This window comes from Primulina huaijiensis, chromosome 9, assembly GCF_012295235.1.
Source record: "Primulina huaijiensis isolate GDHJ02 chromosome 9, ASM1229523v2, whole genome shotgun sequence".
NCBI classification, from domain to species: Eukaryota; Viridiplantae; Streptophyta; class Magnoliopsida; order Lamiales; family Gesneriaceae; genus Primulina; species Primulina huaijiensis.
This window is the reverse complement of record NC_133314.1, coordinates 16,805,051-16,826,378: the sequence shown is the minus strand read 5'-3', so window position 1 is coordinate 16,826,378 and position 21,328 is coordinate 16,805,051. Positions and strand designations below refer to the sequence as shown.

Sequence of the window (21,328 nt, the reverse complement as noted above, 5' to 3'; positions counted from 1 at the left end):
TCATCCAAGGAACTTTCCACCTTCATTGGTCCATGACTTCGACCGTTCATATATGTGATCCAATCCGGTGCAACAAAGAGTTGTTCAGGAGTTCATCAACCAGGAGATTACGACACTGAACCAATATTGAAACTTTGTCAAAAAATCAAAGATATTAGATCGAGTCATCTCTATTTTCGTTTTGTGCAGGGTTTGTAAAATTCAGGGCATCTGCTTCTTTAAATCATAACAATCTATGGTTTTGATTGAGAAGACTTTTGCCACAAGGCAAAACCGATTCTTTCTTTTCCAATTCTCAGAGTCTCCTCATCGAGTGAAAGCTTTAGGCTTGTGTTTTGATGTGATAAATCCATTTTCTCTACCAATCGCGCAATGTCATTAGGATCCATATTTTGTATTTGAGAGTTGTACCCAGAATCATGGAGAGTGAATTAGGTGAAAGAGACTTGCAACAAGCAAGAAGTCGTTTCGTACTAGGGTTTTCAGAAGAAACCCTAGGAGGGAGAAAAATGTATCTATTTTTATGACAAAATAAATTTTAATTGCAAATATATATTATCCTAAATTACATTATAAATTTTATTCTATTAGACGCAATTAAACATAAGATAAGACAATGAAATATGAAATGATAAATCGAAATATAAAGATAAAAAAAACTATTTTTGAAAACTCCAATTATTGTAGAAATCGAGTCAAACGTTAGATGATGCAAATATGTTGAAGCTCAGGTACAATAAGATGAAAAAGGCAAGGTTTTTCAAAAATTTTGCAATATTACAATTATCTGCGGAATTCACTGAAGTCATCATTATCATCTAAAGGCAACAAATTTAAGAGTGTGTACTAATAATTGCATATTCTGATACGAGCTAGCGCTATAATGAGTTCTCACTGTATATTTGAAACAAGGGAACCGATACCACACTATTAAAATCCACATAATCTCATATATTTGCCAGAGATTTGGCTTCACAGTTCTATTCATTCATCCCAATAAAATCATAGCTACTTCTTCTTGTGTTCAACTCAAGATCCATGGATGGACCTTCGCGTTTAACAGTCGTGTCGTTTATTTCTTGTCTACCTCCCATGTAACTTGGCTCACGAACCATTCCATCGACTCCATTTAGTTGTGCTGATCTGTCATTGACAACCCCATTTCCTTCATTTTCCTTAATGCCTCGCATGAAACTTGATAGAGCTAAGTTGAAACCAGAAAGTTGAGCTTTCGTGGACTCTAGACTACCAGGGTGATTCAAGTCGGCTGATAAGCTGCGCTCAGCTTTTTCTAGTATGGCTTGCAAGTACTTCCCTTGAGCCTCAATTCTAATTTGCAGTTTCTTCTGCACCTGTTGCATGAAAAGGAATGAAGTAATCCTAGGTTGTTTCATTTGACTTGTTATGTTGTTTGCCAGAATAAGAAATAGGATATATAGCATGTTGTGTCTCCACCCCCCGCCCCCAGGTTCAGCAGCCAAATCTGTTATGTCCATCTCCTTACAAACTTAACTGCAAAATATTTACACAATGAAAAGATCTGGACTATATCCAAAGTAGGTTTATTCCTTGTACGTAGACATACCTCAAGTTGTTCTTCAAGTATTTTCTGCACTCCAATCTGGCACTTTAGTGCTTCAGCAATGGGAATTTCTCTGTAAAGAATATCATCATTCACGTTAAGAAAATAATACCTAAAAATGTGTAAATGTAATCAATTTTGACCTACCCCTGATCATTGGTCATGCTTGATGAATTTGTACTTGCACTCGCACCATGCCAGTTTTGATATCCATGAGAAGTTTCTGCTGTGAATAAAGTATCAGAAATGCAAATCTCGAGGACAAGAACCGCCATTGTCATGTAACAGAGCAGGAGGCGAAAACCAACATGGACAACCAAAGGAAACACCATCTTAAAGTTTTAATTAGTAAGTTTCAGCATGTTAAAATATAACAAGTCCCTTCGTTCAGTAATTTTTTGGAGCCGGCACTTGCGCTGAGCCACTTACAAAAAGATAAAATGAAACAAAAACGATTGGAAAATAAGATTCTATTACGTTGAAGCACTATCTATCGACTCTTAGGCCACAAACCAATGAAGGGTGACTCTGCACTGTGAGCTCTACTAACAACTATTTTGCATCCTTTTTCACCTAATAAAAATGATTAACTCAGTTGTAATAAAAAATTAATCACACCGTCTCATAAGACCATCCACATCTCTTATGCAATCTGACATAGAACTTGGAGGGTATCGCAATATCTCTAACAAAACATCCAAAATGCTCTCTAAGAGGGCTTTGATTCTAAAAAAGAATTACACTAACCGAAAACCATAGCGAACTTACCATTGTCCTCTTTATCATGTTCACTAACTTGCTGTCTTTTTGCCTGTAGCTGTCCAAGTCTATATTTCTGCACTACCAAATATCGAAGATTATCCCTTTGTTTGTCGGATAAGAATATGAATTATACTGATTAAAAAGGATACGCTTTTAGGCTACAAGAACCAGTACCTGCAAATGGCTTTTTAAGTGATACAGTGTCAAGCCCTTCAATCCCATTACCCTCAGTACTGATTTGGGAGTTGCCTCTGCAAGTTCAAAACCATCAAACTTAAGACACAACATTGCAACTAATATACATAGTTTTGGGCTAATATCATGTTTTCATTTCATTTAATTTATATAAAGAGGAATCCGTGTTCTGATATAGGATTTCTTGAATATGTCGACTGTAAAAGTCCTCTTGACATGTGCACTAAACAATTTTTCCGATGATTCAATCATGGTAGATTAATAAAAAGACTTCTCATCCTAGGTCTAACACAAGCCAGACCATTCAGCGGATTATGCTAGAAGTTAATTCGTTTTCATAATTGGTAAGCTCAAATAATTATCAAATTGCTGGACAAATGATTTCTGTAGCCTCATAAATCATGTCTAACTCACAAACTTTGAATCAATATATATATTACACTATTGCCTTGTTTTGAAACAAAGTCGGCGATATAATGTGCAACAGAGTATTGAGAAACTCGGCGTGCTCACGTTATCTATCTGTGAGTAACCACACTTCATAACTTTCCATTTTTTTTTCAGTGAAAATATACAGGAAGGCGAGGGCCGAGTGGGTTAATAATTTTGCGGATCCCATGATCAGATCAATAAGTGTGTTTGTTTTTAGGAAACAAAACTTTACTCTTTGAAATATTTGCCTATATATATGATTCGAAAGAGTTATCCACAGTTCATCTTCTTTTATACAATTCTACAATGTGTAATCAAATCGTCAACACGACATCTTGAGCAAGAATAACAAGAAATGCGAGAGATACATGGGGAAATTTTTCACAAAGTTCAAGAACAAAGTTACCATAATCTATGAATCTACTCAAGGTCACAACCAAAAGAAAGAGAAAATAAAGAAACCAATGACTCACTGTCAGGGCCACCAAGCCTAGTGACAGCATCCACAAAACGATCATGCAAATCAGGAGTCCATCGCAGCCGTGGCCTTGAATCTCTTAGTCCACCACCTCTGCCTTCGCAGCTGTATATTCCCTCCATCGCCACCACATACACGCGGAAAACACTTCAGAACTCTCTCCCTCTGCCACTTTTTCTTCAAGCCAACCTTCACTTTTGAAACAAAGAAATAGAAAAATAGTCGAGAAAGGAAAGTAGCAAATTAAATAAAACCGAGAATTTATCGAATCCGTCGCTGCATAATGTCAAAAAAGGATTCAATAGTGTACGAGCAGCAAAAAGCAAAGATCGAACTTTCCAATAAATCAATCAACAACTACACCAAAACCCATGAATTATTTTTACTGTTCTCATGGTCACTTGTCATTCTTTTTCTGTTTTTTTGGAAAGGTGTTCTGTTCACTTATCATTCATTACACAAATTATTTACTCACAGTTCACGCACTGATGTAACAGATATGCATGTACATACATTTGGATTTATCCGATTCTGCCGTTTGTTTGTGGGGATGCGAAGTGGGAATCTGCAAATAGAAAAGAACATGGCGAGGAAAATTCGGCGACGAATCTGAGGAAAGATGAGTGCCGGATGCTTAGTTTCTTGATCCTGTAATAGCGGGAGTACGAAAGGTAGAGCTTTCGGACCGTCAGATTGTTGAAATCTTTAACTTTCCGGGTTTTGTTGGGAGTTGACGGTTGCGATTCAGAGTTGGGGAAGGTGGATAACAGGGGAAAGTTGCCACGTGGGAGCCAGCGTGGAATATTCTGCGTCTGAAGTGGAGACAGGAATATTCCGGAAGATCACGTGCCACGTCTTTCAAACTGGGGGCTCCCTCTTCAATTGACAGGTGATATAATCAGATTGTGAGTGCCTCATTGTTATATTAGCCACCGTTTTTTTTGGGTAAAAAAATAATGAAATTGTGTGGTTAAGTGTGTGTGAACGAGAGTAGTATTAAGAAAGATGATCTATAAGAAAGTTTTCATGCGTCAAGCAGCTGATATTGCGGAGCTTGATTTGGTTAGCTAAGTAGGCCATAAAAGAGTTACACCAGATCTTAACATGTAATATTGTCTCTGCTGAGAACGGAGTCGACAGTAGAGAAATGGTAAGACTGATCTCTAAAAGATATGAGACAGCACCACACGCACCCCCGGACTAATGATCCTAACAGCCCGGCCCATTAACACCCAAGTAGATGCACTCAGTGCTGCTACAAGTATAAGGAAATAAAGTTGAGCTTTGACTAACAGTTATAGCTTTTGGCCTAGTAATAAACGCTCGGTCCTAACATAAATGATTTCTTTAAATTGTTTTAAAATAAAATATATAAAATTTTTAAATTAAAATGACAAGAATAAAATAAAATATAAAGGAAATTATTATTGTAATTTAATTAAATCATATACCTAATTTGATAGATAAATGATATTTCAGATAAATCCAAAATTACATCATCTTATATTATATATAGTAAAAGATGATACATTTTAATATATATTAAATAAATTTTTTTGTAAGGATTTATTTTATTTTTAAATAATTTAGTTTGTTGCAGGATGGATGAATTGAGAATGAATTTCTAATTCTTTATCTTGTCTGGATGAAAAAAAATCATGTAGATTTCAAATCCATTTTATATCAAATTATGCAGTTACAATACTTATTTTTATGGATTTCAAATAATCCTAAGATATGTATCATTTGAAATCGACATCTATATATATATATATATGTATATATATATATGTGTATATATATATATATGTATTTACACTAGGTTTAGATATTTGGTAAGACTTAAAATGAGATTTTTAAGTTTAGTATCAATGTTTTCAAGGTTTATTATTAGTTGTTTTTGTAAATATTTTTCTAATTTATTTAATTGTTTTCCTATGATATTTAAATTAACATTTGTGATTGTATTTTGTGTTATAATATTTTTTATGTGACCTTATCATTTTCTCTTGGATTTTTTTTTATTGGAATAACTTCTATTTGTTGATTTTGTATATTTATTTTNTTTATTTTGTGTTATAATATTTTTTATGTGACCTTATCATTTTCTCCTGGATTCTTTTTATTGGAATAACTTCTATTTGTTGATTTTGTATATTTATTTTAATTGCTTGTAAAGGAGGATATTAGATTGGATTATCCTAGTATCAGTAATTGTTTGCCATTTTTATGTTTTATTTCTTATTATAACAGGATTTACACTTTTAGAAAATGGATATTTCAATGAATATTGAGAAGTATATATTTCAAATCAGTCAAAAAATAGAATATGTATTTTATTTGTATCTACAAATTCATAGAATTTTTCTTGAATAAAATTTCTAGAATCTATAAAGTGTTGGAAAAAACCATAATCTTTTTTCTAGATTATGTTTGACATAAAAATCATCATGCAAAAATTACACTTTTTCAAAATAAAAAATAAATATTTGTTCTATTTTTCAGTTATGGAAAAAAAAAAAATTTGATTGACAAAATAACTTGTTCGTATAATAGGGTTGATATCTCAATAGCAATTAGCATAGTATGACAGTAAGCTCTCATTTCCTACACAATCATTTCTAAAGTTACTTTTTATATGTATATTACCTCAAAGATAATAAAATAAATAACCTTCCACTTACACACAAAATAGACAGATTTATGATCCCTCATTGAATATATTCGGATAACGTCTAGTTCAATAGTTGATGGATGATTATTTATTGAATGATAAAATCCATTTTGATTCAAGGGAATAAAATATAATTAATTATTAATCACACACACTATAAACATATTATATATCACGTAATTTCCGTTCATCTTCCCTACACTTGTATTTGACATTCATCTCCTTTGATATGTCATAAATTTTTACACTTTTTAAGAGAAATAAGGGTCAGATGTATAAAATATAGAAGAAAATGAATACAAATAACTAATTATAAATTTATCTTTTTTTTTTTGTTTTCTTTCCTTCTCTGTCTCTTATTTTTTAGTATTTTCAGCACAAAATAAGAGACATAATTAGGGGCCAGCTAAGTAAACTTCTCTTATATGTCAAACTTGAACGTCACTCGTTCAAAAAGTGAACAAAATAGCATACAACACTTTTCCCAATCAATAACATAATCTACGCCTAGTATTTATCAACAAATATAATATGCTATTTTTTTTATCATCTCCCCTAGGGGAGTGTAGTCTAAGCATGACTCTTTAACACATCACATCCCCCCAAAGGCTTCAAAATTGCCCACGGAAAAATCAAAATCCACCCTCCTCCATGGGACGAGCATAATTATTGATTCAAACCCATGATTGTGCTCCAAGATGCTGGTCTTTTGAGTTATGGTCTGATATTCAAGACAGTTCTACTTACACTAGACAGCCTTTGAAACCTTTTCTCAGCGCAGCTTCATCCAAATTCTTTCCTATGAAGACGAGTTTGTTTATCCTTTTCTCGTCTGGCTCCCAATCCTTCCCTGGGCAGCCATCGAAAATAGAATGCACCGCCTGAAAATATTTGAAGAAACAAAGATAATGACATAGATGACTTTAAGTTCATATGAATTAACCAATTGTGTTGTTTATGTATTGGTCTGATCGTGAATATAACCTGGAAAACATAACGTTGCTCAGAGTCGGTCACTGATAATATTCCTTTCATTCGGTAGAGGTCATCGCCTTTCTCTTCTACCAGTCGTTCAAGCCAGTCATCAAACTAAATCACCACATTAAATAAAACTTGGAAGCTAGAAAATTCAATATGTAATAATGCAGCATAATCTGGATTCTTTATAAAAAGCTATAAGTACTATTTCACACTGCAATGATTCAAGTGTCGTTCTGTTAGTAGTCGCACGAATCTTGGCCAATTTTAGTTCGAGGCGCATAGACAAATGTAGTCTTGGGATAACATTAGAAACAAGTGAAGCACTTACATAATCAAGATCTAAGGTTCCCTCGGAAACAATACTGACACTGGAAACAGCAGAGTCATGAATGTGATGATTGTGATGATGATGATGTTCTGTTGAAAGAAAAAAAGTTGCACAAGTTATAATAATGCAATCAGCGGAGAGGGTAATAATATTTTTAAGAATTGAACCTAATTCCATCGAAACATACCCAACATAGCAATGCAAAATTTTATGAAATGAATTTTACATGTTTTTTATTCTCGTATCATAGATTCTCACATAAAAATTGCAGATTCCAAACGGACATAACAAGTTCAAATAACACATACACAGATTTTAGTATAAAAATATTACTACAAACATCCAGGGTGTGAATATTATTGTGAGAAATTAAAATCATTTTTAGAGGACGGCAATAAAAACAAAGAGGTCGTAAAAGTAGCTTTCTTGTTTTGTCTACTTTTTTCACAAGTTTTCCTTTTCTTTTGAACTTCTAAAAGTAAATGACAGGAATGAAGAAAGAAAACTCATTAATAACACCAAGTTATGGAACAAACCACCGTGTCCATGTTCATGTTGATGAGAACAATGAGAATCATCTGGTTTGATTTCAGATTCAATTCTGCAAACAAGATAAATTTTTAAACGTCAGCGAAATGATTGATTACCATAACTGATGAAAAAAGTCAATGCCTCGTTCAAGAAAGATACAAAAGCTAAGGGAAAAAGAAGGCACTGTGCAGATTTATTATCTATGAAAAAAATTACCTGTCAAGATCATAACCTCCCACCCCGAGAACAAAGTCCATGTCAACTACACCATATTTAGCAAGTTTAATTTGTGCCATTCCATTGATATGCTGAAAAGTTGAACAAAATCATGCTTGAAGAATCAAACAAAAAAAAACTGTTACAATTCATAGAAAATCTAAAAACAAATGAAAAATTACCATAATTTTAATTGTCCGCTTTCAATTATTAGTTTCATTTACACATCAAACCATGAAAGACGATAACCAAGAAGAAGGAGCTGAATTAAAGAATAACAGGTCCTTGAGAAAAGTTGAAAGCATTGTGAAGTTTTAGCTTAGAACAGGCCATTAATCTTCAAAAAAAAATTCTTCCATATCAGATTCTGTAAAGATTAGTTGATATATGCCGACCAATCCTGAAAACTCAATTTTGCTTGAGGATAAAAATCACTTACCTTAATCCTCCTTGTCACTTCCTCCACATCAGCATCACTCGCCAAATCTATCTGTCAACATCATCAACTGAATAGCATAAGGATAAAACCAAGAATTTATCAGGTCTTTCATTATCAGTAGCTATGCTGGTGAAGAAAGAATTTAGCTATGTTGAAATTAACAGTACACTATACAGACCTTGTTCAAGATAATACGATCTGCATAAGCAATTTGTTCCACAGCCTCGTTCACCACAAACCTTGGTTTTACTTCATTCAAATGTTTCATGGCATTCACAGAGTCAACTAGAGTAACGACTCCATCGAGTTTTACATTCTGTGAAAGCAGCTCATCACTACAAAATGTTTCAATAACAGGACCAGGTTTTGCAAGACCTGTACAGCAAGATCCATCAATTAACAGCCTAATTATATCGATTACAATTGAGGCATAATGTCAAACAATAGCTCTTGTATAAACTGAGACTAATCTTTTGACATATCAATCAGCCTAGGTTATCAAAATCTTAATGCTTACCTAACATGACACATGAAAAAATCATAGAAAGACAAAGGAAACCAACGAGAAACAATAGCAATCCAGATAGGGGCATTTAGGACAACTCTTTCATTTAGCACAACTTCATTCCGCTCGGGCCTCTCTTTGTTCGTGCTTTGGTTAGACCATCAACTTCACCATGTGCAAGGATATATATGTATCAAAATCATTACAGTTCGACATTTACAGTTACAGACCTGTTGTTTCTATCACAATGTGGTCGAATTTGTCTCGCTTCTTCCTAACCAACTCCACAAGCATTTTGACAAGATCCCCACGTACAGTACAGCAGAGACAACCATTATTTACCATAATAATATCCTCGTTAGATGATGAATGACTGGCTACTAATGAACTATCAATATCAACTTCACCAAACTGCATCCAAAATTACACAAAATTAAAAGCAGCAAAGTGGGTACTACAACATACTATAAAATTGATATAACATTCTAAATATCTCCTTCAGAACAAGTTTCCAAGCATGGGATTGCTAAACAACAAAGACAAGTTCTTAGAAACACTTGTTTCCTGCCAATTAAATTTCTAAAATTTTAGAGCTTGTTTAACAGCAATCACTCATAATTTCATGGAACTTCCAATTGTTTCTCAAACTCAGAGGGAAAGGAAAAAAAGAAGATGCAGTGAATATGGATACTTGATCCATTACTTCCTCGTTGTATAATAATACATGGTTTAAGAATTCTGATATGAAAATAATATAAATCTTAATCATATACTAGACTGCTATAGCACACAAAAAAAAGTTATTGGCGCACCTCATTTTCAATCACCGCAATCCGCTTACCATGCTGAGACGTCAATATATGATTCAAAAGGGTAGTCTGCCAGTATGCAAACAACAGAAAATTTATATCCATAATATATAAGCTGAAAAAAATTAATACACAAGCGCATAGGCTTAGCTTAAGGTAACCAACCCTAGTATACTTACTAGTGATTCATTCAAAGCATGAACACCAACATCTAGTGAAAACATACTAAACTTCCTCAAATGTAAGTCCACGGATTTTAATCACAGTTAAGAAAACCTCCAATTCAAACAATATCCTACGAACCCAATAAAACAAATAAAAATCGAATCTTTATAGCCAGAAAAAAAAGTAACCCATTTGCTTCAGAACAACATAGATTAATTCTTTCTTAATTCAATCTACGGAAACGATACATGCTTGACAACAGAGAATAGTCCATCTACCTTTCCAGAGCCCAGAAAACCGGTGATTATGGTGGCAGGAATTCGACTATCGAGATTCAACGCAGCAGCGACAGATGAATTCAGATCTTGGGTGATGAGCTCAGACGCATCGGTGGAGAAGTTTCTTCCACGGAAATTTACTCCAGATCGGGAGTAGGATTCCAGGTGAAGAAGAGAATGGAGAGCCGTTACCAAAGAATGCTTAAAACGACATTGGAATAGGGAGCGGGAGAAGGTTCGGGACGTCGTTTTGTAGAGCAAACATGTAAGAGCAGTAGCCATTGAATTTTGACGGAGAAATCTTGAAGGGAGCTCCAAAGCTTTAAACCCTAAACTAGAGGTTTTACGAGCCTGAAGAGCGTGACCAGCACGCGCATTAAAATTTAAATAAGTTCTAACAAAAATAAAATAAAAATTGTCAACGGCAATTAATTATTAATTAAAGTAGGAAAATGTGACACAAATTAAATATGAACCCATGTTTCAAAAAATGAAAAAAAAATTGATTTTGGATTTTATAAATGAGTATGTCTGTTGTGAGACGGTCTCACGAATCTTTATAATCAATCCTATCGATATTCACAATAAAAAATAATACTTTTAACATAAAAAATAATATTTTTTCATGGATGACCAAATAAGAAATCTGTCTCACAAAATAGTCTCACACAAAATTTTGCTTTTATAAATTTATATATGGATTATGGAAAGATTGGACGGGATTTTATGAAACTAATTGAAAGATTTTCAAAATTGGTTGGATTTATTGGAGATTTTTATAAAAGGAGGATAAAATATGCAGAAAGTTGGAAATTAAGAAAAGTTGATTTTGTTTTTTTATTTAACTTATACAATTATAACAAATATTAAAGACAATATTCAAACATCATCAATAATACATTTGCAACAAAATATATAATTCTATGTAATGAATTATTCATATAAATCCTAATTTTTCGAAAAAGAATAATTCATATAAATCTTACAAACATATTAATTGGATATAGACAATATGAAATCAACAAAAGAGACGAGAAAAATTAAAAAAAATAAATAAATAGATATATAGAAACCCAAACAGGTTAGATATGATATCACATATCATCTACAACTCAACCCATAGATATCCTGGTACAAAAGTTGTCGAACTGGTTGAGTTCGGACAAGATGCCCATTCTAACCATGCTAATCGACACCCCCGGGAACTCATAGTTGAAATGAGAACGGCCAATCGGTCCGGCCATCTTCGTCGTCGTAATGATTCAAGTTTGGGTTTCCCTTCCCCTAATGTTTAAAAAAAATAGCACTTAAAATAGCCCCAACAGTTTTGTTTCATTTTTAATCACATACATCAATCAGATATGATAAACAATATTTATTTACCAAATAAAATCCAACGAAAAGACCATTTCTAGAACCACACTGTACTTGCTCGACTCTTTTTACAAGGTAGCATGCTTAGTACACACACATGGCGAAAGATTGCATGATTAAAATATTTTTCAAAATTAAACATTATAGAGCATGAACCAGATAAAAGACATGGAACATGAATAAAACAATTTGCTGAGCTACCAAAAGTACGCAACACAAAAAGTGCCCTCTTCTGATTTTCTTTTTTCGTTTGAAATAGACGGAAACGAGAAAAAGAGACGAAAATTTACAGTAGTATGCCAAAAAAAGAAAAAAAGTAATTGGACCGGTTGTATCACTCGATACCCTTCTCAACTTGTCACCTAGACGGGGTTTCAGATGGCTGGCTATTTAAAGCAGAACTAGAAGGAATAGAAGGTAAAGCCCCGTTATCTTGAGGGGTCGATCCACCCCACTTCGTCTCTGCATCTGAAGGTTCAATGACATGAACCGCACCATCGCTCATGCCAAGTGCAAACTGATTCGGATCTGATGGATGAGCTGCTATAACCACTGGGAAGGCAATGTTGTTGCTGCACAAGAAAAGTTTTTCCCCAAACAAGTGAGAAGTAGACCGTGAAATCACATTGAGAAGTGGATGATATTCAATAGAAGAGGAATTAATAAACTAAAGGTTGCACCGTTGCAGCCAGCATTACTGATAGAGATGGTAAATTTTCAAAGGAAACTTTCTCCAACATCAAATTCGACCTACGAGCTCAAGCTTTTCGAGGAAAATGGTTTCCGACATAATATCAGAGCAAGTATTTCACAAGTCCAAAACCATAGGTGCATAATCCCCTGTATATTTTATTAAGTGGATTTATGAGCTTATTCATGAACCTTTGAAACTTGCCTCGTGCCTAATTCCCAGATTTACAGCTTACATGCAAGTGAGTGCACTAAAATATGAGGTCATTGCTAGGCCACCTCCCATGATTATGGAAAAGTTACTTCTAACAACACAATATGTAAACTGTGTGTTAGTCGTCATTGTAAGAGAGTGGTGCATGGGGTGGAGTGAGCAACCATGATGATAAAAAGAAACATTTCAATTAGTCTCTCTCAAGAATCTCACAAGTTTCTATCCACTCGCATACCTGGAAACTGATGAAGATAAGTAAGCAGTTGGTGCTATCTGGCATCGAAGGCTTAAACTGTCCGCATCAAAGAGTCCAACAGCACCATCACAAAATCCAGAGATAATCATCATGCCGTCGCACGAGTATATGGCACTTGAAATACCAGCAGAAAGAGTGTCCCTCGGGTACCACTACCATTAAAGTATAACTATATCAATAAATAATATTTTTGGGAGACATAGAAACTAGATTAACACGGAGGACTATTCATGGTCATAACTCCAACTATATTGCATGATGGAGTGACTAAATTACTCTTTTCCTCCCAAAATACTGAAATCTCACATTGGACAAGAAGTTTGAAGACCTACAACAGTAGATAAACAAGTGGGATAGTCTTGGCCTACTTCTAATTCACTAATTCAAAGCAATATGATACACTCACCGATCGTGAACATTCCAGTTGAGCATCATAAATAGCGATTTGGCTTTCATGAACAACCAGAAGATGAGATTGATTATTGTGGAACTGAACTCTCGTTTCTCCGACAAGAGGAGAGGGATGCCCAGGAGGCGCCTGTATGGGCCGTGATTTCTTCTTCTCCCATCCATCCATGCTCCAGACACACAACTGCATTCATAATAGTTAGAAAAAATTACCACAAAAAAATCATCAAGCATCATAAAAACTCCAAAATGTTCCAACGTGAAAAAGTGTGGATAAAGATTAAAAAAATCTCTACAACGGTAGACTTGCCTGTGCATCAGCTCCAGATGATACCAATATGTTCAAACTCTGCGAAAATGCAAGCCCTGAAATTCGTTTTTGGTGACCCTTCAGCTTGGTTTTGACCTATTGCGTAAAGTGAAAATAATGAGCACCCAACATATCAACTAAAAAAGTGACCCAATTCATAAAAGTCATAAAAATTGATCACATGGAGGACCAACAGCTTGCGAACCTTCCGTTTAGAACAATAGCAAATAGATTATTATTCTATCGAACTAAAGGCAATTTATGTCATTATTGATATCATCATTTATGCTGAAAATAAAGAGAGAATTAACTCAAAAAATGTTCTCATTCTTTTGAAAATGCAAGACCGTGAATATTTTTTGCTCCCGCGGTCCACCAAAAACACAACCACCATAAAAACATAGGTTCATCAAACTGAAATAGAGACATGGTTCTGATCATAGGTAAACAGAAAAGCTTACCTCATCAACCCGGACATTGTATATTTGTATGGTAGAGTCTTCCATCCCAATAGCAATTATGTTGTTATCCTGGGGATGAAATGCAAGATAAGTTGCTGCAGGAGGCGGTGGCATGAATGTCGTCATGACCTGAGCAGAATTAAATAATCATTAAATGTTCTAAACACAAAGATATATAAAACGAAAATTGAAGTGTAAAAGGTTTTGAGCTGAAAATGTTGACAAACCTTAAAGGTCATCATGTTGAACAAGGAGACTTTCCCCCCTGAGGCTGACATAACATAAGAATCATTTTTTGACAAGGCAATACAGGAAACTGAGTCTTCTGTAGTTTTGACATCACTTATGTCATTAGACATGAGAGCCCCATTAGAAGGCTGCCACAGTTGTGGCACACTAGAGGCAGAAGACTGAAAATGATATATCAAAGGGTTACAAGAACTGCATAATACAATTAAATCATGTTGAATAGAATTCTCAAGTTTAACCTTTCCAGATGGGTTTCGCTCATTGCGTGGCCACTTCCACAACTTATGAACAGCATTGGTAGCCAGCGCAAGCAGAGCTAGACCAGAATTCGTGTACAGCAACCGCACAACCTGCAGGACATGGAGCTGGTTACATATGAAATGGAAGGATACACAAATTTAAAAGTCAAAGGTAGGTATAAGGTATAGAGATGAGTGGAAGTAGTTTCAAGAATAACGAATATAGCATGCATTAAGCAACTCAACACTTACAACAACTACAGGCAATGTATTAATTCAACATAGATAATGATAAAGACTTTTCCTCATTATTATATACTTCCTTCCATCAGAGTACGACGAATCTTCCACATAACATACCTTGCTAGCAGCCAGTGGATCAGGAAGCTTCAAAGTCTTGACCTGAGATGAATCAGCTATCTCTGGGAACTTCCAACTTTTAACTTTGTCACCAGTATCAAGAATCCGTGGTTTTACATCAGCCGCCCTGCTACTTTCTACAGTGGCCTGTGATTTTTCAAATGGAATGAGCAAATCAGAGCACGGTACGAAGATGTAATGAAATTTCAATTCGGATTCAAAAGTTATCAATAGACAGTACACTAAAATGAAAATAAGAGCATTAGTGTATTACCATATTGCCAAGGGACATTGGTTGTTGAGTTCTATCGGTACGTTCCAGGATGGGCGATATTGAAGCAGAAACATTAGGAATGGGACCTAACGAACCAGCAATTGCAGGCTGCAAAAGAAGTTGCACGTGAGGACTTAAAACTAAAAATATAAAACATCTGAAGAATGGTACAAGAGAAAATAGAAAATACTTTCACATTCACTGCTTCTGAAAAACCACGAGGCCCGTCAAACACTCTGGTTTCGAGCATCCTCAACAAGCGTTGCCCATCACTATTTGCCAAAATCTTAATTCCATTGTCACTTGTTGTAACTGCCAGCAATGAGCCTTCCTTATTAAATCTTAACCTAGGGCTTGCCTACAAGGAAAATGTCATCCATAGCAACTTCAGGACTATCTGGTTTCGCAGAGCATATCATATGCTGTATGGACATCAAGGTTAATTTCTAAAAATACTAACAGGCAGTCCACCATCGCCATCCGTACAAGTAAGCGTGTTGGTGTTGTCCATGTCCCAAAATTTTATCTGAAATTCATCCCCCGCGGCTAAGAAACGGTTCCTTGTTGTGTCAAACTGCACAACACCCAAAGAACGCTTCCGAAAACCAGAGTATGTTCTCTTGATAGCTCCTTCACTCTCATTCCACTCAACGAGGTGAGATTCACCATCTTTGCTTGTTCCACAAGAGAAGAGTCTGAAAGGAATAGATATAAATAATTGATCAAATCTGAGTAATCAGATGCCCAATAACATCCATACAAAAAGTATCACCATATATTAAAACCTAATTACAGTGCACAAATTGCAATTCCCACTCAGTTTATAATTTGCAATTCCCACTTCTTTTATTTCTTCGAAACAGTATCAAGCTTAACAGTTGGATTATCTCACATTTACCAGCAACAGAATGCAAGAGTTGATTATTTTGTCTTGTATTTCCCCATCGTCCCATGGTACTTGCTAAAAGATCATACGAGCATTGCTTTCTAGGTTACAACTCTTCTCATCTTCAAATCCAAGCCAAGACCAACTTCGGGTGCTGGTGGATTTCGATTGAGTATGTCCTGCTAGCAGGGAGGATTTTCTTTTACTCGCATATATGGCTAAAAGGTGATATACTTTGTTTAGCAGGGTTACCCCGGCTGGTAGACAATCGACTTCAAAAAATTTCAGCGACTCCAAAGCATTCCCAACTTGCACAAGCCTAACTACGAAGATGGATAAACTGACCACATATAATGATTTCATGTCTTCACATGATTATTTCAATATCTTGGTGCCTGCTAAGCCAGCAGCATACCTGGAGCTCAGCCAATTCTAGTTCTAGATTTTCATATTCTTAAATTTTCTGGCATGTTAAAAAGTGAAATAACAATGGTCATAAAGGAGGTAAAATATATTCTAGTTGTAGAAATGTACAATTACGAAAGCTAAATTTTTCAGTCATGACAATATGCTAAAACGATCAAAACGGGATTTTATTGCACCTGGTTCCATCAGCGCTATATGCCATTGTTGTGCACCAAAGTCCAGGGGCATCGTAATCTACTCTTGATCCCAAGGAATCATAAAGCCATGCCTTTATTTTCCCATCAATAGCAGTAGAAAATATGAACTGCAGGTTGAATAGATTCAGATCACCCCCTCTAATGTATTCAAATGAAATAGTGTAAATGAAGATCATTAAGCAAATAGTAGAAGACCTTAGCATGAAAGAAAAGAGATAGCAATGACTATTAATGTACCTGAAAATTCTCTTTATAGCAATAACTATTAATGTACCTGAATATTCTCTTTGTAGTGAGGACAGACAGAATACACAGGAGCTTCATGGCCTTCAAATGTATACTGCCTGCGACCAGCAACAGCATCCCACACCTGTAACACAACAGCCGTGTAAACTTTCAAGTTACACAGAGTAAGACTTTGTCGAGTTTCATAAAGCCGATACCTTAATTGTCTTGTCATCCCCACATGTAACTATGCACAGCTGCTTATTGGGATGTGCAAAGGCAATATCATTAACACCACCAATATGAGCATCAATCTACAGTTTCAAAAATGTCATCACCACTTGAAAATGTGTTTATAAGGGAGATACAAAGAGAGATTTAAGTATCCTCACTTCTAAGTGTTGTCTCAACTCTCCAGCTGGATTATAAGTATATATCTGAACAATGTGTTTGGAGAAAGCAACACCTTAAAAAAGTAAAAATTTTTAAAAAAAATCAGTAACTTCTAAACCAAGTCAAGAAGTCAAAATTTTAAGTACAGTCTCGAAACACCGTGGGTTTTTTTACCTAGTATAGATCCATCTGGGCCCCATACACATCTATTGACTGATATGGTAGCATCTTTAACCAAAGTTGTCTGAACAGCAGCATTAAAGTTTATATCAGTTTGACAACATTAAAATGGATAAGAACCTGAAAGATAGAGGTCCCAATTTTCAAAACAAAAGAGCTAAGCATTAAAAGTTTTGTGGATACTCACTTGGAATGGCATTGAACAAGCTGATATGTCCCAAACCTTAAACGTTTTAAGTGCTAACCTTTCTCGGGACCCAACTTCCCATATGCTAATATCACCGACATTTGTTCCAACTACAACGCAGAGAGGAGTTGGCACAAGTTCAAAAACACTCCAAGTTGCACAGTACTAACTTTATGTTTATATGCTTGCAGAGAGACATGACAATAAATGACATTTTAGACAGTGCTAAATCGAAGCCATCAAAGTGAAAATATAAAACAAAAATGGATTCTGTCAAGCATGCAAAAGCTATATCAAAAAGAGAAATGATCAACCTAGAAGAACAGTCTGTTGTTGTGGATGGAAGTCCATGCTCATGACATTAGATCCTTGGTTAAGGTTCCGCACAACAGTTTTGGGAAGGTCATCCGGTGAATATATGTTTGAAGGATGAGAAGATCCAGAAAACGAAACCTACAAAACAAAAAGAAAGAATGAAATTACAGAAGTGTCTTACAGTATCCAAACTAGGTGGCTACAATGACGGGGAAACAGGAAAAGGCAATATAACATTATTAATGGATTAAACTATTTTCTCCAAACCTCATCAGGTTGCCCAGACCGAAAGCGTTTCATCAAATGTTCAGAGTCAGCTGTCTGATAATCCATTCCATGACCACCTGGAGGAGCCCTCGGATGTTTCAAAAATGCGGCTGCAAATAACGGGGGATAGAACACATTTCATCAAATCATTAAATTTAAGACAATTTCCTTTATTGCAGATAACTAACCAGAACTAGGTGCCTGAACAAGACCAGGAGGTGCTGCTGCAACAGCATGAGCAACGGACAGGTTAGCATTTGACATCCAGCCCGCAATAGCACTTGGGGAAGGAGAAACAACTGGTTGGAAAGGCTGCCAAACGAAAGTAAGAAATTATGAGCTGCCAGGGAGTATTATATCATTTCAGAAAAATAAACCACACGACTTACACCATGGCCTCCAAGAGGTGGAAAAACACCAGGTTTAGGAATTGGTCCAGCGAGAGGGTTGTTAGCAGGAGGGGGGCCACGTGTGCCATTACTTGAAGCACAAGTATGATCTGAAAAGAGTGTTTTAATATCCGGATTTGGACGTGGATTCTTGCAAAGCTGATGTTGCCAGTTAAGACTGAAATTTGAAGAGAACAAAATGACATTCTTACAACATTTAAGCCACTTAGCAGCAAAATCAGATATGCATATTTGAATATCAGTACATACCTTTGGTTTATCAGTGTTCTTAATCTTGAAGCCTTAAAGGAAGGAAATGTGAGCTTGTCCCGAAACAATGGGTTAGCCTCTATTAGCTTTTTCAGTTCAATCAGCATGATGTTTCTTGCAGATTTTGAATCCCCATATTTGGAGAGCTGCTCGTTCTGCCTATAAAATTATAGGAGTAATAGAACAGTATTACTAGAGACATGGAAAACAGAAGTAGAGCTAGCAAGCAAGTTTTACCTAAAATTGTCAAGGGTCAATAACTGAGTGATCTCTTTAAAAAGATCTTCGTTGAATGACGCAAAGACCTTGAGATCCCTCACAAGAATCTCAACAGCTTTTGCTCGATCTTGTCTGCAAATTATTGGATGTATTTATTTTAAATATAAAAATTTATCAACAAGCGTGAGTGGATACAAAAGATATCATAAATGGTTTTGGAATAAAATGTACCTATCAAGAGCTTCGAGATACTTCTGTTTTCTAATTTCAAAGAAAATTTTCATTGAATAACGATTATCCTCAACTTTCGTGAATCCACTTAAATATCTCTCAACTTCTTCCCATTCACCTGCTTGAACTTGGTCCTCAAAATACTTCATATTGAAGAAAAAACCAGATTCTTGCTCCAACCTAAGAGGAGTAAATGAACAACTCCAAAGATTAATTCTCCTCGACCAAAAAGTAATATAATTTTTTAAGAAACAGTCAATTTCACATTTTCCTCAGTCAACAATTAGTGGTTCATGTCATGGAAATAAAGAGTGGGTGTAGAAGAGGTTTCTGCTTTAGTAAAAAGTCAGAAGATGCTGATGCATCACATTCAAACACCCATATGAACAGGTCTGTTCTCTATCTTAAATCCAGAGGTATTGCACTGAAAACTGAAAAAATAAAAATCATAGCCGAGATCTAAGGCAAGGTTCCCAGTGAATTCGTTGCATTTCATAGAGCGGTTTCTAATGAATTCATTGCATTACAGACAAATTCAAAAGTGACAGCTTCTTCCATACGTTAAATATGTATACATCTAAGGCATGAACCAACAAAATAACTTACTTATGCACTGTCTCCTTGAACTTCTCTTCATCCAAGAACTGCAGTATTAAGAAAACCAGTTCTCGACTCAAGGACGACATAGTGACGCCTCCCGGTACCCCCAACCACTCCAGCGCAAATCTCCACTAGTGACCCCTAACGATTAAAATAGAAAGGAAACCCGTACACCTCCTATTCTATCAACTAACAGACAAGGTATACCATTTTTCTCTCACAAACACAATTAATTTTCCACGAGCCACGTTATCCAAATCTCAGAACGCGCTAGATATAAGAAACAATGTATTTAAAGACAGGAAAATCAAATTTCTAAAATAAAAAGAAAACATAACGTGCTGGTATATTTCAGTAACAACTCAAAATAAGGCAGAACAAATCTTCTTCTGCCTTCACTGCCAAAATGCTGGAGGCAAGAACTGCTCTATCCAAATACCTACAAGAAAAAACACAACAATAATCTAAACTTTAGAAATCACCCCCACCACAGAGTTGGAAGCTCCAACTCCCTAGCAAAATGAACCTTCCACGACGGCAAAAAAGACAAAACAAAAATTCAAACAAGCCCACCTCACTTTCTCCTCAAAAATTCCGTCTTCCACTCAAGACCAAAGAAAATTTAAACCAATCGCACGGTCCCCAGATCTGAGCACACATTCTAGTGAATAAAAAAGACAGACTCACTCCCAATGGCTCAGAATTCAACCATGCACAAAGCTAGGGTTTTTCTTGAAAGAAAGACGCCTCCTTTTCTCACTCTTTCCTTTGCCGCACAGTACTTGCCTCCTCTGTACTTGTTCCCCTCTCTCCCCCCCAATTCTAATTATGTAATCATGCGTAAATCTAAACGTGGGTTCTGGAATGGAAAACGCTTGCTATGTTGACCGTGGAGTATATATATAGTGTGTGTGTAGGGATTTATGTGCATTAATGTTTACTACCTGTCGCTCAGCCACAAATGATTCCCCATACATTTAATATTTGCTAAGGTAAGATTTTGGTGTTTTTAGGTGAGTTTGCCTCAAATAGTAGGAAGAACGAGACGTCAATCGATTTAAAAAAATGAGATTGTCGTTTCAATTTTACGAGATAGATTTTCTATTTGAGTTGAGTTATGAAAAAGTATTATTTTTTTTACTTCAAATATGAATCGGGCCAACCCGTCTCACAAGAGATCTATTATAATCGATTATATTTCATTTGACATTTGAATTGAGGGCAAAAACTTGTGTGAGACGGTCTCACGGGTCGTTTTTTGTGAGACAGATCTTTTATTTGGGTCATCCATGAAAAAGTATTATTTTTATGCTAAGAGTATTACTTTTTATTG

General features: G+C 35.5%; 3 protein-coding genes across 7 annotated transcripts; all 3 read right to left on the bottom strand.

The window, feature by feature from the left end:
* Positions 1 to 815: 815 nt before the first annotated feature.
* On the bottom strand, positions 816 to 4,039 carry LOC140985026 (myb family transcription factor PHL11). 3 transcript variants are annotated; one of them, XM_073452754.1, is made up of 7 exons: positions 3,963 to 4,039; positions 3,445 to 3,638; positions 2,519 to 2,595; positions 2,351 to 2,417; positions 1,730 to 1,808; positions 1,586 to 1,655; positions 816 to 1,352 (listed from the first exon to the last, which is right to left on the bottom strand). In XM_073452754.1, the coding sequence occupies exons 2-7, from the start codon at positions 3,569 to 3,571 to the stop codon at positions 981 to 983; spliced, it is 792 nt and encodes a 263-aa protein (XP_073308855.1). In that variant the 5' UTR covers positions 3,572 to 3,638; positions 3,963 to 4,039; the 3' UTR covers positions 816 to 980. The 3 variants fall into 3 exon arrangements, with proteins under 3 accessions (XP_073308855.1, XP_073308854.1, XP_073308856.1); XM_073452753.1 differs by lacking the exon at positions 3,963 to 4,039 and having other exon boundaries at positions 3,445 to 3,924; XM_073452755.1 differs by lacking the exon at positions 3,963 to 4,039 and having other exon boundaries at positions 1,730 to 1,805; positions 3,445 to 3,924.
* Positions 4,040 to 6,554: 2,515 nt separating this feature from the next.
* Positions 6,555 to 10,733, bottom strand: LOC140985376 (uncharacterized). Of its 2 annotated transcripts, none has more exons than XM_073453224.1 (10): positions 10,376 to 10,733; positions 9,936 to 10,001; positions 9,354 to 9,534; positions 8,797 to 8,993; positions 8,619 to 8,669; positions 8,180 to 8,271; positions 7,969 to 8,033; positions 7,433 to 7,521; positions 7,108 to 7,212; positions 6,555 to 7,004 (listed from the first exon to the last, which is right to left on the bottom strand). In XM_073453224.1, exons 1-10 carry the CDS (start codon positions 10,655 to 10,657, stop codon positions 6,867 to 6,869), a joined length of 1,266 nt encoding a protein of 421 aa, XP_073309325.1. In that variant the 5' UTR covers positions 10,658 to 10,733; the 3' UTR covers positions 6,555 to 6,866. The 2 variants fall into 2 exon arrangements, with proteins under 2 accessions (XP_073309325.1, XP_073309327.1); XM_073453226.1 differs by having other exon boundaries at positions 7,972 to 8,033.
* Positions 10,734 to 11,925: 1,192 nt separating this feature from the next.
* Positions 11,926 to 20,948, bottom strand: LOC140984259 (protein TOPLESS-RELATED PROTEIN 2-like). 2 transcript variants are annotated; one of them, XM_073451535.1, is made up of 26 exons: positions 20,569 to 20,945; positions 20,002 to 20,434; positions 19,396 to 19,575; positions 19,183 to 19,296; positions 18,946 to 19,104; positions 18,676 to 18,853; positions 18,475 to 18,598; positions 18,287 to 18,396; positions 18,019 to 18,157; positions 17,705 to 17,814; positions 17,512 to 17,581; positions 17,337 to 17,410; positions 17,163 to 17,258; positions 16,994 to 17,089; positions 16,699 to 16,826; positions 15,671 to 15,905; positions 15,401 to 15,568; positions 15,211 to 15,318; positions 14,937 to 15,083; positions 14,577 to 14,687; positions 14,316 to 14,498; positions 14,089 to 14,217; positions 13,628 to 13,723; positions 13,316 to 13,501; positions 12,889 to 13,061; positions 11,926 to 12,321 (listed from the first exon to the last, which is right to left on the bottom strand). In XM_073451535.1, the coding sequence occupies exons 2-26, from the start codon at positions 20,079 to 20,081 to the stop codon at positions 12,108 to 12,110; spliced, it is 3,408 nt and encodes a 1,135-aa protein (XP_073307636.1). In that variant the 5' UTR covers positions 20,082 to 20,434; positions 20,569 to 20,945; the 3' UTR covers positions 11,926 to 12,107. The 2 variants fall into 2 exon arrangements, with proteins under 2 accessions (XP_073307636.1, XP_073307637.1); XM_073451536.1 differs by lacking the exons at positions 11,926 to 12,321; positions 12,889 to 13,061 and adding an exon at positions 13,106 to 13,237 and having other exon boundaries at positions 20,569 to 20,948.
* Between the last annotated feature and the right edge of the window lie 380 nt (positions 20,949 to 21,328).